The sequence below is a fragment of the Elephantulus edwardii genome, unplaced genomic scaffold (assembly GCF_000299155.1).
Source record: "Elephantulus edwardii isolate Elephantulus edwardi_28Jun2011 unplaced genomic scaffold, EleEdw1.0 scaffold00048, whole genome shotgun sequence".
NCBI classification, from domain to species: domain Eukaryota; kingdom Metazoa; phylum Chordata; class Mammalia; order Macroscelidea; family Macroscelididae; genus Elephantulus; species Elephantulus edwardii.
Genome location: NW_006399798.1, coordinates 5,130,651 through 5,148,589, shown reverse-complemented (window position 1 = coordinate 5,148,589; position 17,939 = coordinate 5,130,651). Strand labels below are relative to the sequence as shown.

Genomic DNA, 17,939 nt, shown 5'->3' with positions numbered 1-17,939 from the left:
AAGGGAAAGCAAGTTTGCTACCAGTTCTCATGAAACTCATGGTAAGGTAGATTTGGCTTTTTGACATTCCAGTGCAATCTTTAGAGTCTCTTCTGATATCCGTTTCATTTTTTTTTTCTGTCTTAATCTGGAAACTCTACTAAAACATGTCCACCTTGGGTAATGTTTGTGGCATTTGACAGACCAGTAATATAGCTTTCAGCATCACAGCTACCCACAAGTACAGCATCTCAGTACAAGTATCTCAGTACAGCAAACTGACAAATACTCTACCAATTAGAGCAGTATATTCCCTAAATACACCAAATTAACAATTTAGTATTGTACTTCTTTTTTTATTATTATTAATTTTAATAGACATTTACAGAGGTTTTGGATTTCCATTCATTCATTTCCACACTTTTCTCCCTGCCCACCCCTCCCCACCAGCTCGCTTCCCCCTCCAAAGAGAAAAAGGAAAGAAGAAAAAAATTCTGAAGGCTACATCTTTTAGGAGGCCCTGGGTGGTGCATGTGGTTACACCCTGGACTGCTAGTCAAGCTGGAAGTCCCATCTACATGTACCTCAGGAAATGTCCCAGCTAATACTAAAAGATGGGGTTCAGCTCTGCCTCAAGTCTGTCTCTTCGGGCTCTTTCTGTCAAAGCTAGGTCCTCTGCCATTTAGAGCAGACTGATAGAACAGGAACCAGGGCCTCTCAGCAGGCCCTGTCTGGAGCCGTCTTGGTTGTCACAGCTGGAGGGGCTGCTGTTGGCGTCCAGCCATTCTGTAATGTGTGGGACCACCCACCCAAGTTAGGAGACTGTTAGACCAACTCCAGAAATGTGGCTTCTGGTCTCTTACCACAGAACTGCCCCGAGCCACAGTTGACTTGTTTGTAAAATAGGCATCCTGGATTGGGCCCGTGAGAGAACTACCTTTGTGGACCCAGCCTTGGAGGATGGCCGGAGCAGGACCTCGTCCAAGAACAGACGTGTAGGAATAATGCAATGACCTGGTCTGTTTTTAGCCCTAGGATTTTATTACAGAGAGATTACAATGCTGGCTATTTTTAAGTCCCCCTCACCGCAGATCCGTAATCCTCTGTCTTAGACACCTGGAAGCCACACAGGCGCTCTGCTCTGCAGAGGATTTTTGTTCACTTGAGTGAAGTGACCTTGTGAGATGACACCGCCTCAGAACAGGACTTGATGTGTGGACGGTCCTCAGCAAGCTCGCAAGATGTGACCATTGAGCTTGACTGTTGAGCATTTTACCAACTAACTTCCCAGAACATGCCCTTCACACGGTTTCCAGAACTTTTCTCGTTGGTGGGCTGAGTTTCCCCAAGAGAAGTGAAATAAAACTAGGTTAAAAATTGATGTGCATTCTATCTGAGGTCACATTCTGAAACTCTTGCTTTGTGGACAGCTGGTGCCTGTAGCAAAGCGTGACTCCAGTTGCAGGTGTGAGTTCAGATGCCATTTGAGTTTTGCCTGACCGGAAATCAGGCTGAGGCTTTGCCCACAGAACGAGTGCCACTGAACGTGAGATTGCCGCTTCTGTGTGAGCCCAGGGGAGGGGCCAGCGCTGGGTGTGCCCTTAGCGATTTGGAGGCCGCTTCAGAAGCAGCATGTTGCGCTTTTGGTCCTTTGTCCACTTCTGGTCCTTTGTCCACTGTCCCACCTGCAGCAGTGCCGTTTCTGCCTCGTGGTTTTTCTTTGTCTCCAGATGAGTACACACCGTGGCTGTTTGCCTGTGGCACACACCATGTAGTCGCCCCTGCTCCTAACTGTCTTCTTTTAGACCAGCTTGTGTTGTGAAAGGGTCTTTGGACTGTGTTGGGATCTGAGGTGTCTTCTCCGCCGGGCTCAGCGTGTACCTGGTGCTGATGCTGTGGGCTGGCGGGAGCTGAGTCCGTGATGATGCAAAGTTATCCCTGTCTGAAGGCGAGAAGGCCTTCGTGTGGAGCTTCTCTGTCTGACGCTCAGTTCCACAAGTTGGGGAGTTTAGACCTGACCTTGAAGAGTGTCTCTTGAGTGGGTTTTTCTTTTTCTTGCTCTTCAGCAGGTGCGGTCTGGGCCTTAGTTTCTGAGGCTGAACAGTGTCCTTCAGAGGAGAAACCACTAGCTAGAGTGCTGCGTCGGTTGCCCTGGCCAGGAGCTGAACCCAGCCTTGTCCATGTACGTAAGCACAGGACGCGGTCCAGGTGGGCTTGGGCGGAGGGTCCTCTCTGTCGTCGCCCTGGACTTGGGGCGATGCTGTGGCAGAGAGTCTTAACTTGGGTTTCTTTTCTTTGCCAGGTGTTTACAGTCTACCAGACAGGAGTGTCAACAGCTTTGCCCAGGGCAGGGGAGAGGGTGCCTCTGACTAACGGTTGTATTTACATCTGTCTCCAGGGAGACGGAGGGACAGTCTCCTCTTGTACCAGTCAGATATGATTTGACGGTACACACACACAAACACGTCTCTAGGGAACCCATAGCCCCTGTCCTCTTACACGAGTCCCTAAGAAACATGCAGTCCGCCCTGCTCTGAAAGTCTTAACTGAGGGAGAATAATACATCCGAGGGGTCAGATTGAATGGACTCCAGCAGCTGTTAACCACTTAGGGCATCATCATTGGAAATTTTAAAAACAGCAAGGTGGTGGCCCTTGTAGCCTTGGTAGTAACCCTGGGGCACAGCTTGTGGGGATTCGTGGCCAGGGAACCCCGAGCTGGCAGGCGTGGGCAAGTGTACTTCAGTGGAGGGAAAGTGTGTTTGTCGCGTGTTAGGAAAATGCATCAGCTCAGAATAGCAAAAGCGTGAAGCACGGGCGTGCTGGGGCACTGGGGTGCCTGTGACCCTGGGGTGCCTGTGACCCTGGGTCCTGCGTCCTGACTGCAGGCTCGCGGATGCAGAGCGAGTAGGCTTCCAGGTGCTGGGTTACAGGTTAGTGTACCGGGAACCCGCTGGGTGGCACGGCTGCTGGGAGCAGGAGAGTTGGCTCCCTTGCTTTCCACTTTCCTGCCGTCTTCTCTGCTCAGACAAGGATGGACCAGTTCTTTCTGAGGCTGCAGGGTTTTACTGGGTCCAGGTGAGCTCTGTCTGGAGCTTCCGTGGACGTGACACTGGCTCAGGCAGTGAAAGGGCCCCATGGCAGTAGGTGGCTGAGGGTGGTGGGGCTTCTGCTGCTCTGCTTCTGAGTAGACGACTGTGTGCAGAGCCCACGCCGCTTTGAGGCTGGACCCCAAGCACCTGACCATCTCCACTGAGGGTGGCTGGGCCGGCCTTCCCCGCCACACCAGACACCTGTTACAGGAGGTAGAGTGGGTGCATCTGGACTGATGACCTGTCCCCTGAATGAGTCCACTTGCCATCTCGAGTCATGTAGTTGACCATGAAATTTGGGTATCCCTCCTTTGATTTGACGGGTTGTGGCCTCATTTTGGACCAAATGCGCCTTTGACAGTGACCTCAGGCCTGGACCTGCACTCCTGTCCCTCATACCTGTGGCTGCCATACCTCAAGGCAGAAAAGGGGACACTCAGTCCTTGAGGTTTCTCGGTGCTTCTTGTTCCGACGTAGCCAGTTAGCGCCCAGGACCTTCTGGAGGTAGTGAAGCCGGCACTGGCAGGTGTAGGGTCAGAGGTTACCAGGGGCCGTGTGTCCAGTCTGATGATCAGCGGAAGGGACCTCAGCCTAGAAAGCCATTTGTGGGGTGAATTTCCCGTGAAGCTGTGGGTGTATCTTGGGTGTAAATGTTGCCACATAAATAAAGTACTTTTTAAACGTGACTCAGTGTAATGGTTTTCGTGCAGACGGAGGCCCTGGGGGATGCTCTGTCTGGCTCGGTGCCTGTACTCCTCCTCTGGGTGGAAGTTTGCAGAATCCTCAAGTTCACTTCTCTGGGATGAACTTGACTGTTTCTTTCTGCTGAGTGTGCACCCCCTCCGGCTCCCGTGCCAGCCTCACAGGGGTGCTGATAGCACAGTGTGAAGCTGGGCCCACCGAGTGTTCCTGGGCTGTGTGTAGGACGTGAACCGTGGTCATCTTCCTAGTCTCCTCTGGCAGCTCCACTGAACTGTGAGCTTCACACCAGTGAAGTGCCTGACCTGGCATTAAACCTGGGCCTGTGCACGGTGACACTTCACCACCACCCAGCCACCAGTGCCTCAGATGCCCATCTCTACTTGGATTTGATTGGGTGTGGACAAAGGCAGAGTATTGTAGATAACGGGTCAGAGTGTGGGTTTGGACACATATTGGGTTATACACACAGCAAACTGACTCTCAGAAGGAACTGCGTTCCTAAAGTAAACATTCTATCCAGAAGAGCGTGGGGGTGCTGTGAGCCTTGTGACCAAACGGACAGGTGAGCGTTGCCAGGAAACCAGATGGGGAGCTTGGTGCCAGGAACCCTAAAGCCCCACCTGTCTATTGACCCGCTTACAGTGACTATGTTACAGAACTTTGCAGAAGTAGACAGCGTGCCTTTCTCTAAGGTACCAGGATGGACTTGAACCTCTAACCATTCTCAGCAGCTCAGAATACTAACTTCAAGAGCCCAGGATGGAAGACATCACTTCCTCTAATCTGACTTAGAGGCAGTTTCCCAAGTAGCTTTTTACCATGTCTCTGAATTTCTAAAGTAGCTGTGTTTTTTACTGACTGGGTTCATAAAACCAGCCTTTTGGGAGGAGATCCTGGGAGGTATCTGTCTCCCGCTTGCCAGCCTGCTGGAGACTGTGAGATACCTTTTAAGATACAGCCAGTCCCTCAAGACTTGGCCCCACAGGCATGCCGTGTGCGCTGGAGTCAGACCAACTCAGGTGGCCCTTAAGCCGGCTGTCTGTCCACCGGGAGTGATGCTCATCTTTCTGCTGGTGGATGCCACCTTTGGGTTGACAGTGCAACTCCTTACCACCAGAGCTCCCTCGCTCCAGGGCATAGGAGATGCTGAAATCACTTCAAATGATAATTCTGTAATAACAATAAGAAATCTGTCTCAAAGTAGTGAACTTCCTTATGTACAAAGTTCATGCTTACTGATGCTGTGACTTAATATCATGTGTTCAGCGCCTAGTAAGTCTTGGTGACAGGTGATCTACTCAAGACTGACCCCTGGCTGGCCTTCCATTGGGCTTCCATGACCAAATACCTGGAGAACATTGCCCATCCTTCCAAGGAACTACTGGTAGGTTTGAACCACCAGAGGTGCAGACTTTGAGTTGGTAGCAACTCCCAACAGATGCTACACCACCCGAGAGCCGCCTGACACGGAGATGATGCCCCTTTTATGGGATTCCTCCCTCCACGACCCTTGGCACGTACCCAGAACCCTCCTGGTTCTTGAATTAGAGTGAGCCACAAGTTAGCACAAAGACAAAATGATCATGTCAGCTTTTACGTAGTGATCTAGACTCTGGTGACAATCTGAGCTTTTACGTAGTGATCTAGACTCTGGTGACAATCTGACAAATTCTGTGTTCTCTATGAGCTCATGGGGAGGATACTCCCGCCCCATTGATAAGAAGTGAGGGTGACTGTTCTTGGTCTCTGAAGACTCAATGGTGAAGATCCGTATGGGAGTTGAAATGGTGACATAGCTGGTGGGAGGCTTTTACCGGATGTGTGCACTTGGCTGTACTGCTGGCCTGGTCCTGTCAATGAACCCCAAGTTGGCCTGCTGACCACCACCTTGAAGGGCTCAGCGCTGAGTGCGCCTGCTCCTTTGGTGAGAATCACGTTCTCTGCTCTCAGGGGGGCTGTTCTGTGTGGAGCAGTTTGGTTTTGAGGCCAAGGTCGTTTTGTCCATCTCAGACCTGGAGCAAAAGTTCTCTTGGGTGAACCATGGACGAGACTGATGTCTGCGAAACAGGCTTTGGTGAAGGTCGTGGTGGGCCCATCCTCTGTGTCCCCTGTTGAGAATGTGAGGCTTGTGGGGAGCTGGGGTCCCACCCATATACTGAAAAGGCCGGAGTCGGGCAGCAGGGGAGCAGGCCTGCATGCTGGTCAGCGCTGGTACAGCCGGATGATGCCAGCGTCGTGCAGGTTCCGCCAGAGCACGGCTTCTAGAAGCAGGTCGTGATTTGCGTAGAATTTCAGTGGCTGCTTTGTCCTGTCGAAATAGTGTTCAGAAAAATTCTGGAAGTTCCTTGTGATGAATCCGTAGGCACTAACCTGTGCAGGGACAGGTACGGGTTAGCATTTATTGGTGTACCTGCCCAGACTCGAGGGAGACAGCTAACATGCAGGTGCAGATAAACGGCTCACCCATTTCCTCACTCAGCCTTTGGGAGATTTCCCCCGTTTTACAAAGAGGGCTCAGCTTACCAGAGTGTCCCCAAGTCACGTCACTGGCAAGCACCAGAACTGTTTCAGACCTAAGGGCTCACACCCCTTGTAGTTGAAAGATGACAGCAGGAACCTGGGACAGCCTGTTCTCACTGAGAGGGTCCCCACGTGCTGGACTCTGCCAAGCGGGGTCGGGAACAGTGCTTGCCCTCCAGCTCCTAGCTGTGCTGTAACCCTTTCCTCTAATCGGCTTCTCGGCTTCCTCTCTGCCCCCTCAGGATAGGTCTCACTGTTGTAACGCTCACACTAACTTTGGAGGTGGTACACACGCCGGTGGAAGGAAGACCAGACCCAGCACCGTTCTAGGATGACCCCGTAAAGGCCACTCAGCTCTCTGTGAAGAGCAGGCTCTCAGAAGGGTGTCCTGTCGGCCAGCACGTGGAGCAGAGGTTGGGGAGGAGGGTGGGCTGGGCTGGGAGCTGTCGCTAAGACGACCTGGGGTGCAGAGTTAGAACTGCCCCTGCCTCGGGTCCTCTAGCTGCAGGCTTTTTTCCTGAGGACTTACCTGATCACAGGTATGCAAAGCTGTCAGTAGCATGAGAGCCCCAGTGCTGGGCATATACAGGTCTCGAAAATTTGTGTTAATCAATTTTGATTTCAGAAACCTGGAAGCACAGAGAGGGCCTTGAAGCAGCGGAAGGATGTCTGTCCCTCACTATCCTGGGGGTCATGCCCAGCTGACTCTACCAGTTCAAGGGCTGGGGGACCCCCTAATCTGGCTCTTTTGACCTTATTGTGAGGGGGACCAGGTAAACTGAACTTTGGTGGAAATAAAAGTCCATAATAAGGACATGGGGTGAGAAAGAGGGAAGGGACAGCCCACGGCGGCCCCAGAGAAGGCCTGCCCTCTGGCTCTCACTTCCAGCTCCTACAGCGAGCCTCATTCTGGGCCCAGCTCCCTGGCAGCCCTCCTCTGAAGCACCCTGCATCCACCCCAGGCCACAGAGTGGCCAGAATGCCCAGGCTGGTCTCCAAACAGTCTGAGAGCTCGGTGTCTTCACGCCCAGCCTTGGCCAGACAGGAGTCACGTGTGGGAAGGATGGGAGCCTAGGGCTGGACCTGGAGTCACTGGTCTGGGGGCGCACACAAATGAGGCTGCAGTCGGGTGTAATGGGCTCTGACCTCTCCCTTGGCCTGAGCCCATGTGCTCTTTGAAGTGGGGTGTGGCCTGCCTCCTCCTCCCCCAGCTGCTTTATCTGAAGGGCCAGTCTGCATGGTCTATGGTGGGATTCTCAGCTTTGGCCTCTCTGACATTCGGGGCCTGATTGTTCTCCGGTGTGGCTGGGCTCTGCATTTCCACAGCATCTCTGGCCTCAGTCTCTAGTGGTCCTGTACCTCCTGGTAACAGCCAAAGAGGTCTCCAAACCAAAACCCAGGCCCCTTGTCCTCGGGTCAGCTCTGACTCCTGCCGACCCTGTGTGTGGGGCACTGACCCATGGCGTTTTCTTGGCTGTAAGCTAAAGAAGTAGATTGCTGGCCCCTTTTTCTACATAGTTTCTGAGTAGGTTCAGTTAACCCTTCACTAACCATTTGCACCACCCAGGGACCGCTACAGACATCTCCAGATTCAGCTAACGACCACTGAGGCAAAAGTCTCCTGCCTGCCAGTTGAGGTCAGTGGTCTACGTTAGCCGTCTGTGAATGACTCCTTACTGGCTTTTAGCAGGACTGGCATGAAGCCCTCGTGGAGGGAGGGGAGAGGGGAAGCGAGGCCAGCTCTGGCTGGTGGCCCCAGGCTCCTCCTCGTAGGGCTCCCTGGCTGGCTGTTGGCGTTAATTTGCTGTTAGGTGCTGATTTTCGGCTCCTAGCAATGCCATGTGACAGAACAGAGATGCCCCATGGGGCTTCCCAGCCTGTAGTTCTCATGGGAGGGCGCTCTGGTGGCTTTGTATAAGGAGTTGGGCTGCCAACCCAAAAGCCTGTGGTTCGAATCCACCAGCTGCTCCGCAGGAAAAGGGTGAGCAGTCTCTTTCTGTCTTGATTTATTGCTTCAGAAAACCGATGAGGGGTCAGCTATGGGTCAGTTTCAACTCGACAATGCTTAGCAACAACCATTTTCACAGGAGCACAGACAGCTGTGTTTTATCCCCAGACAGTGGGTGCTGGAGTGCTTAACCGCTGTGCCATTTGGGCCTAAATGGATGACACGCCCTCCAGCCAGCAGATTGTCCTGCACCTTGGGTTCCCACCAGCTAGCCTGAGTCCAGCTCTCTGCCCAGCCCCTCCTGACCGGACAGCACCCCAGCTCCATCAAGGCCGAGCCTGTGGCCAAGAGCAGAGGGGGGCACTTGAATGATGCTGCAGCTCCAGTGCTTCTGTCCCCCTCACCCTGTCCCTTCGTCAAGTATAGAGTTGGGGTGGGGCACTGGACCTGACCCTCCCCCATCCATGCAGCTGATGGGTCTGGGCAGATCTGAGCCCCCCCCCCATCCAGGTAGCTGATGGGTCTGGGCGGACCTGACTCCCCCCCCCCCATCCAGGTATCTGATGTGTCTGGGCGGTCCCTCCACCCCCTCCCTCTGCCCCATACCTTTCTCTCAGGTAGCGGATGAATACTGGATGAAGGATCTTGAATTTACCGGCAGAGGCTTTTGGTCCAAAATAGGTCTGAGGCCTAGGACCCACGAAAGAAGTGGACAGAGCGGCCAGGACTCATGTCGTGCATTGTTCCAGAGGACAGCGGGGTCAAAGACAGTGAGGGCAGCCTGCGGGCCACGCGGCGGGGCCGGGGCTGGGTGTAGTAGCGGGAGAAGGGGGTGTAGAAGGTGGCTGGCAGCACGGTGGGCACCACGTGTGGCTTCCCGCTCACCAGGACCTCCATGGGTGGCGTGTAGGACAGGGAGGACGGGGGTAGGAAGAGGGAGGGGGGCGTGGGGAAGGAGCAGCTGCTGCTGGGGTAGTGAGGAGGGGGCGGCAGCAGAGGGAAGTAGAGGGAGTCTGGGGGAGGGGGTGGAGAGGGGGGCGGGCAGGGGAAGGGGCAGGGGAAGCAGTGGTTTTGGGGCAAGGGTGAAGTGGGAGGCTGGAAAAAGGGGGGCTCCTTCAGGAATCGAGGCACATAAGGGGCGATGAATGAGGGGATGCGTCTCATGGGCCCAATGAAGGAGCCTGAGCCAGTGGGGCTGGGGGAGGGCGACTTGACGAGGGGCACAGAGGGGACCTGGGAGGGGTTCCGAGAGATGGGTTTTAAACCCAATTGGGAGGGAGACTTGGAAGGGGGCGGCGTGGCCTGGGAAGAGCCCCGGGACACATGCTGGATGTGGGGGCTGGGAGTCAGGGAGGAAGTACGGGAAGAGGATTGGGAGGAGGGGGGCGTGGGTGGGTGAGAGGGCTGGCGGGTGGCAGAGCCCCCTCCGGTGGGGGACGGGGATTGGACTAGGGCGGCAGAGCTGGAGTGTTGCTGGCTAGGGCTGGGGACGTTATTATTGGAACGGGACTGGGACGGGGATTGGGTGGGGGATGGATTAGGGGTGTGGGAGGGGGAGCTCATTGGTGTTAGAGGGACTTCTTGTCCACTTGATGACCCTGCGGGAGCTCCCCCTAAGAGCCAAGCCCACGCATGTCACAAAGCCCCCAGGTCACAGTAAGCTATTGTTGGGTAATGTCCAGGACTGGGTGGGGCTGGGCTGTGAGGCCAATCTCCTAAGAACCCTTTGATGCTGCTCTGTGTGGAGGGAAGGAGGTGACCAGATGTCTGGGACCAGACCTCAGGACAGGAGAGGGGGTCCAAAGGGCTGGGGGCGCCCTGCTGGTTGGAAAAGTGGGAAGGGACCACTTGTCCTCTGTTCCCACGTGCAGGTCCAAGCCTACCCCTGCTGCTCCTGCCTACCCAGCCCTTCCCATTTCCAAGCACAGCTCTGGGGAGGAGGCCATCAGGACCAGTGGCATGGACACTGGTCCCTCATCTCAGATTTCAGAAACTGCTCAGACCACCTGTGGAGTGGCCCTGTAAATGGCATGCCGCTGTCCATGGCAGCTGTGGACCCAGGCTAGTCACAGACACAGTGGCCTGAACAGAGGGGCCAGGCCTGTGTAGTCAGTCACTACACTGTCGCATCAGGAGGGGTACCTGGGACGTCTTTGGCTTCAGGAGAGTGGAGTGACCACAGTCTTACCCAGCCCTGCCCACAGCACCCCAGCACCCCATGCCCTGCCTGGCTGCTCACCTGTCCCCTTGATCTTCGCCTTCAGGGACGGGCACGCCCAGAAGGGCGGATCTCAGCATCAAGTAGTCACGGATGTCTGAGGGGATGAAGATATAACGCAGGTCCTGGCAGGGCAAGAGACACACTTAGCCAAGTGGTGACGCCGCTGCCTCCTCCCCAGCTCCCTGGCTGACTGGGAAATGTCCCTCGGCTAATTCCCACCCTCAAATACTGAAGTGGTGGGTGTGTGCTGTCAAGTCGAATCCACTCATAGCTGACCCTTCGGTGGGTTTTCAGAGGCCGTAAAATGCACAGGACAAGACTGCTCATCTTTCTCCCGTACTGTGTCTGAGGATCAGAACCGCACGTCTTTGAGTTGGCAGCGCCATCCCTTAAGCACTGGCTCACCAAAGTCCCCTCTGAAGTACTACACTAGTTCTGAAACACCTTCACAGTCCGTTGATACTCCTTCCTGCAAGGGGTGAAACCCTGTGGTCAACCCCTTGTGTGTGGACCAAAATAGTGGCTGGTTTCTAGTTACCCAAAGGAAGTGAAAAGGGAACATGTGACCGGAGCCAGGGCCATGGGTGGTCAGAGCACCGCGGCTTCCTTACATACTCTTATAACTTGCTCTGGTGAAGTTACCTGCCCTGTGGTGAGGACTCCTGTGTCCTTTTGAGAGGCCAACACCTTGACACCAGTCCCAGTCAAGGTGCCCTTGGATGGGGGCAGCCCCCTGCCGGTCCTGACTGCAACCACCTGAGGGACCCTGAGCCCAAACCACTCCCCTGTGCTGCCCCTGATCGATCCCGGACCCACAGGAGCGCTGAGATAATAGAAGCGTGTTTGAAGGCCTGAGGTACTGGGGACATTGGTCAGCAGTTGACAGAACTCATACAAGTCCTGTGGCCATGTATGAAATAAAGCTACCCGTTCTGTTCTCTCAGGAACTAAGGGAGATTGTATAGTGAGGGCCTGGTGGACCAACACTCTTTCTGGGACACTCCTGAATCCCTTGCTCAGAGGAGGAAGCTTCTAGAGTACTTAATGGGGACCCATTCAGTGGCACGGAAGTCCTGGGCTTCTGACCTGACACGCTGGTGGGGACTTGAGGTACGATGTGAACTGGGTGTTGCTGAAAGAAGGTGGAGGCCAGCAGACACTCAAACCATCAAAACCTCATCGGCAACAAGTCAGAATGAGTCTTAGCCGACCCACCAGCAGGTGCACAGGAGGGAGGAGACACCATCTCTCTCTGGAGGAGTTTCTGGTGGATTCGAGCTTCTAGAAGGTGCTGCCTTTGGGCTAGCAGCACGTCTCCCTGCAGACGACGCCATCAGAGCTCCCCAGAAGCCAGCAGAGAGCCTCAAACCTGGCTCCCCCACCCTGACCTCGGGCAAGCTCCGCAACCTCGCTCAACTTCTGTTTCCAAACAAGATTTCTCAGCGTTGTTGTGAGAACCTGAGAGGTCACACCTGGTGGGAAAGCAGGTCCTGCCCTGGCTCTGAGGTCACAGGGGTCTGGGTTTGAACCCTTGCTGTCACCCTGCAACTCCTGAGAGTCTCAGACTGAAGTCGTAAAAGGCCTATAGCTCCTCAGCTCTCTCGGTCACTGGCTCCGGGTTGGTGACCTGCCCCCTACATACATATGAAGCTTCAGCTTGGGGCTGCTGTGATACCCACACACGTTCCAGAAGGACACTGGAAGGAGCAGGCACTCAACAAATAGCCTTGCCTCTGAGGGGACCTGGGACAGCTTCATCTCCACAAGGAGTGTGCGCTCTGCGGTGTGTGGCCTGACCCCTTGCTTAATGAAGTTGGACACCAGTTTGTTACCAATGAAAGGGGCCCAGTACGCTGCATGTACGATGCCCAGCATGCAGGCTGTGTCAGTGCACCCACATCTCACGCCCCCGGAGAATCCTGCCCTCCCTGAAGCAGGGAGGTCCTCTTTCCTGCAGGGCCTCCATCATAAGTAGCCAGCATCCTAACACAATTCAACACTTTCAGCTCTGGGGACCGCACAGCCCACCCCACAGAGGGGCTTCCAGGAGCGATGGCTTCCGCAGAGGCCTCACCTGTCTTTGTGGTACAGAGGTAAAGCCCAAGTGCTTGTAGGCGATGAGGGAGTTCTTCATTGTGTTCACAGTGAACCCGTAGAAGGAAGTCTTGGTGCCCACATCCTCCTCGAAGCCTTTGATCACAGCACCATTGAGTCTGGTGAAAACAGGCTCTGTTGCATTGTCTGTTTTCCAACTTCACAGCTCCCCCATGCTTGTCTGCATACCTCTGTGTGTGGACCACTGGCACTGCCCTGCCCGCACCAGCCTCTGGTCACCAGCTCCAAACAGACCCCTGAGGTGGGTCATTCTGGCCCTGGCTGCTCAGTACTCTCAACCCCTTGGCCTGCAGCACCCACATTCTACATTTATGGTCTACTGTTGGCATTTTTTTTGTCCGTATCTGTCTGCTGTGGATTGAATTATGACACCCTAAAACATATGTTCAAGGAATAGGATGAATATTCCTTGGAAAGGATCATCGTGATTGGAAAGGTGGAGGGTCAACAAAATAAAGGAAGACCCTCAACAAGACAAATTGACACAGTGATAGCAGCAATGGGCTCACGTGTGTCAGAAATGATGAGGACGGCACAGGACAGGACAGGATTCAGATCTGTTGTTCACAGGGTCGCTAGGAATCATACTCCACAACACATAACAACAACAAATATATGTACTTGACTAGGCCTTGTTCTTAGTAGCAGGTAATTCTCTTCCATGTTGGGATGGGATGTAATTATCCTGTATGTTGTAAATCTTCATCTCTGTGCTGTTAGGGAGGCAGGATGCAATCTACAAGAGTCAGTTGTATCTTGAGTCTATCTCTGGTGAGACATAAAAGTGATTAAATGAATGCAGAGATCGGAGAGACCTGCTATCACCATGAAAGAAGAACTAGGAGCAGAGTGTGTCCTTTAGCCCTGGGGTCTCTGTGCTGAGAACCTCCTAGACACAGGGGAAGATTGGTGCCAAGACACACGGAGGTCTCCACAGGACTCCCAGCCCACCAATGCTGAAAGGAGACAAGGACCTTTCCTCATAGCCAAAACAGAGAATGCCTTGCCCTGGAGCTGGCACCCTACACTTGGACTCTTAGTGAGGCAGTAGATTTATGTGTGTTAAAGCACTCACTTGTAGTATTATGTTGTTGTTGTTAAGTGCTGTTGAGTTGTGGACGACTCATAGTGACCCTATGAATGAAAGACCTGAGCATTGTTCATAGAGTTTCTGGAGGCAAGCCATTTCGGAAGTGGATGCCATGCCTGCTTCCAAAGCTTGCTTTAATTGGGGAGCTCCACCAAACACTGTCCCCCAAGGGTAACCATTATTGCATTTGGCACATCAGTATCAGTGTTTAGCATCACAGCAACCATGAGTTACCTCTATACAGCAATGCACAGACCAGTGCTGTACCACTTAGAAGAATGTTTGACAAAAACCAAACATTAATTACAATTTATCTACATAGCAATGAATAAATTCATCACAATATATGGACTCATTCATAGCAAGCATTAATTGCAATTTATCTACATTACCATTCAGACATTCATCACTACATAGCTATTCGCTCATTCATAGCAAGCATTAATTGCAATTTATCTACATTGCAATTCATAACTTCAACACAACATGCTGACTCACTCATTCTAGCATTACTAAATGAACTGAAACACCTGATGAGCTAGTTCTCAGCAGGTCAGTGCTGCCCAGGCCTGTGGCTCCCCAGATTCCAGCCAGGGGCTAGCTTACCTCCTAACTTCTCCCCCTTCTCCCTGGCCCCTGCCCTCATACCTGAACACGTAGTCATGGGCATCAATGTTCTGACCCTGGCGGGAACCGTTCAGGATACCTCCGTTGCCCACCACAGCACACCGGATGCAGTCTGGAAGTGGCTCCTTGGAGGCAGCAAACAGCTCCGCGCTATCTGAGTTGTTGAGAAGCTTCAGGGTGGAGGTGATGGCTGTGGATGTAACACAAGGAGGGGTCAGGCTAGGCCTTCCATAGACCCTCTGGTTCTGGTGCTCCATGTCACCCGAGGCCAGAGTAGCTGCCCCTCAGAGCACAGTGGTGGGAAGGGCCGACTCCAACTGAAAAGAGGAAGGTGAGGGGGTCTTGACTGGGTCCTCAGTGTCCACACAAAGTACAAGTCCTAGGGAGGTGGTGAGCCAATATTAGCAGAACTGAGAACTTTGTAACACTGATCTAAAGCCATGAGGCTCCACATTGTGGGCACTGTCCTGTCTTCTACTAATCTGAATTATAATCTATTGACTTCCCCTCCAAAAAAAATTTGTGTGTCCTCCAAAGATTGTGTAAATTCCATAAGGCAATAGTTTGAGGAATGAGATGGGGCATATTGAACAAGAAGGAGTGCTGGGTGGAGGTGGGAAAACTGCCTGTGGATAGTTCTCTGGGGTGAGGCAGGGTGGTTTCCACAGCAGCATAATGAACAGAGCTGTTCGAGGCTCCACAGCCTCTGACCTTGGCCTTTGGACATTGGCAGGTTTTGTGCCAGGGAGGTCCCGAGGTGGAGAGCTGCTCCGCTGTCCTCTCACTGCCCCTCCTCCTAAACCTGGAGTGGACAGACAAAGCCGTCTCCTAGAACTGACACCCCTTATTCAGGCTTCTAGCTTCCCAGACATGAGAGAATCAATTGTGAAAGCCCCCCACTTGTAGTCTGAGGTGAGGTGGGAGTCCCACACAGCCCAGAACCATGGCCCTTGGCTCGTCCTGACCAGAGGAGAAGGTGGGTTAATGACGGTGGAAGGGCGTGAGGGAGAGGTGTGTGATGTTACCTTGGAAGGAGAGGCCCTGCCAGCCATAAGGGGCTTTGTGCTGGCTCAGGCTGCCCCAGAGCTCCCGGCCGAAGGGACCCCCCCACAGCAGCACTGGGGTGGAGAGATTAAACAGCTTCCGGAAGTAGGGGTGCCGCTGGATGGCGAAGTTAAGTGAGCAGTGACTCAGCCTCCTCTGTGGGGAATACAAGAAGGCCAAGTCCAGTTAGGTGGGAAGCCAGGACCCCACAGGAGAGTGAGGAGGGAATGAGCAGTCCTTCCTCCAGATCTGGCCACCTCAGGATCTGAGAGGAGAGCTGGCCATTCTCCCAACCCCTTTCCCTCAGGGATGCCACCTCCTCATGGCCTGGTAGCTCCTGGCATACGCCTTGCCCTTCCTCCTGGGTATCTTTAGGGTATTTCTCAGTGAAGAGTATGACCGTCCTGCCTAAAAGAGAGGGAATCCAGCTCAGCTTCTGTGACACCAGCTGTAGGATTCACGTGAGCAATGGCTGCTGGTGGTGTTGGTGAAGAGTACTGAACGCACCAGGGAGCACCAGAAGAACAAGGAAATGGGCCTTGTGAGAAATGCAGCGTGCTCCTCAGAAGTGTTCCTTTCATATGACTTTGGGTGCGTGGCCAGAGGGGCCAATCTGTGGGGAAGGTTGTCATGTGTAAAAGGAGAATCAGCAAAAGAGAGGAAGATTCTTCATGAGATGGATAGATGGCATGTTTGCAATCAGAAACTGAAACTCATAGAGGTTGTGAGGCTGATGTGGCTCAGGCTTTCTGTCGTCCACAGGGCTATGAGGAGTCAGACCTGACTCAGGCACCTACAGAGTATTCTCCCCTTGGTGTCTCAAGCCAGGGCCCCCCAAGGCCTTGGAACCCCACCGTCTGGGGATCCCACACACCCTTGGCCTGTGGAGCTGTTGTTACTCAGGGCTTCAAGCAGGTTCATTCCAGCACAACCCCCTGCTGAGAAATATCTTCCCACCTTAGATAGACTGAATCAGAATCTACCTTTCTACAGAGTCTACAAGATCCACAGGTGATTCTGCTAGATCCTGTCTCTCTTGCCAAGTTATAAATACAGAAGACTTACATGGAGACCTAGAAGTCTGTGGGTTAGAAATGCATGTTCTCAGCAGGGGTGTCTAGATGGAATGAACCTATTTGAAGCCTGATGTCACCACTGACCTGGCCCTTTGCTAAGCCTTCAGATGACAGCTTACAATCCTGTGCAGAATGTCCCCTCCAGACCATGGGACTCGTGGGGGAAGTGGGGTGAGTAACCCAGGAAACTGAAGACAGGAACTTAACAATGGTGCTGACGTTAGGAAATGTTAGGAAAGACACGTGTCATAGGATAAGGATGTATTTTCTCTAGAAGCAGCCCTGAACCGTGCTTGTGGAGTGGGCACCGGAAGGAGGCAGCTCGTGGGTGGTCGGGAAGTGGTGTAAGGAGGGTTGTGTGGAATGGGAAGCTGAGCCAACACCAGTTACAGATGAGTGAGGTCAGCACACGCAGTGAGCCAGGGCAGGGGTATGTGTGTGTTGCTGTGAGCATCCTACACTGTTAGGAGAACGTCTTTCCTCTCCTCCCTGCTGAATTGGGGGTGCCCAGAGCATCACCACATACCTTTCTTGTCCAGGAATTCAGTGGGCTTCGTCCAAAGAATGCTGGCAATGATGGGGTGCTCCTGGAGGAGAAGACAGAAGTAGAGCTGAATCTAGATGGGCTCACCGGGGGGCTTGCCTGCCCCTTGGGGTCTCCTGGGCTGACTCCTGAGTTCTGGGGGCCAACAAAGTCCGTCCGTCAGCGCGCAAACGTGTACATCCCCTGGGCCTTTATTTCTGTGCTCTGACTCTCTCTTCAGACTCATAAAACATGGTCACTTTACCATGTCTTGCCTCAAAATCAACCCCTTCAGAGGATGTTGAAAGGGCAATCGTAGGGACAGTGGGGCACCGCAGGCATAATCCAGAGGCCACTTCCATTCCAGACCCCCATAAAGAGAATGTCGAAACAACACAAGTCAAATCAAAGTTTTGGTTTCGCGGTAACTTATCAAAGTGATGTTTTCACTACACAAAGCAGAGGGTCGGTGAAGCAGTGGTACGCCCTCACCACCATGAACTGACAGAGTGCCTGCGGCCACGGGCTTGAACCAGCGGAGACTGGGAAGACAGCATGGGGGCAGGTGATGCGGGGACAGGTGACTGTGAGGACAGCACGGGTGCAGGTGACTGAGAATGACACGGGGGCAGGTGACTGAGGATGGCACAGGGGCAGGTGACTGTGAGGACGGCATGGGGCAGGTGACTGTGAGGACAGCATGGGGCAGGTGACTGAGGATGACACGGGGCAGGTGACTGAGGATGACACGGGGGAAGACGGCCCTTCCTTCCGTGGACAGGGCAGTTTGAGTTGGAGTCAACTTGATGGCACCTAACAATACGAAGCTCTGATGGCCTCGTGGTAATAGACTGCACTGCAATCCCAAAGGCACGTGGTTTGAATCCACTGGCTGCTTGGAGGGAGAAGAATGGGCAGTCTCCTCCCGTGTGATTTACTGCCTCTGAAAACCTGCTGGAGGGTCAGATATGGGTCTGTTCTGCTTTGATGGTCCACAACAACA

At 53.5% G+C, this 17,939-nt stretch overlaps 1 protein-coding gene across 1 annotated transcript in view; it reads right to left on the bottom strand.

Moving 5' to 3' along the window:
- Positions 1-5,974: 5,974 nt before the first annotated feature.
- ST6GALNAC2 (ST6 (alpha-N-acetyl-neuraminyl-2,3-beta-galactosyl-1,3)-N-acetylgalactosaminide alpha-2,6-sialyltransferase 2) overlaps positions 5,975-17,939 on the bottom strand; it is a 15,450-nt gene continuing 3,485 nt past the window's right edge. The window contains exons 2-10 of the mRNA XM_006886355.1: positions 16,940-17,000; positions 15,684-15,745; positions 15,319-15,493; positions 14,315-14,483; positions 12,536-12,674; positions 10,480-10,583; positions 8,847-8,930; positions 6,822-6,921; positions 5,975-6,142 (exon numbers count right to left, since the gene is read on the bottom strand). Of these exons, the coding sequence (XP_006886417.1) occupies positions 5,975-6,142; positions 6,822-6,921; positions 8,847-8,930; positions 10,480-10,583; positions 12,536-12,674; positions 14,315-14,483; positions 15,319-15,493; positions 15,684-15,745; positions 16,940-17,000 (1,062 nt within the window). The remainder of the gene's footprint in view (positions 6,143-6,821; positions 6,922-8,846; positions 8,931-10,479; positions 10,584-12,535; positions 12,675-14,314; positions 14,484-15,318; positions 15,494-15,683; positions 15,746-16,939; positions 17,001-17,939) is intronic.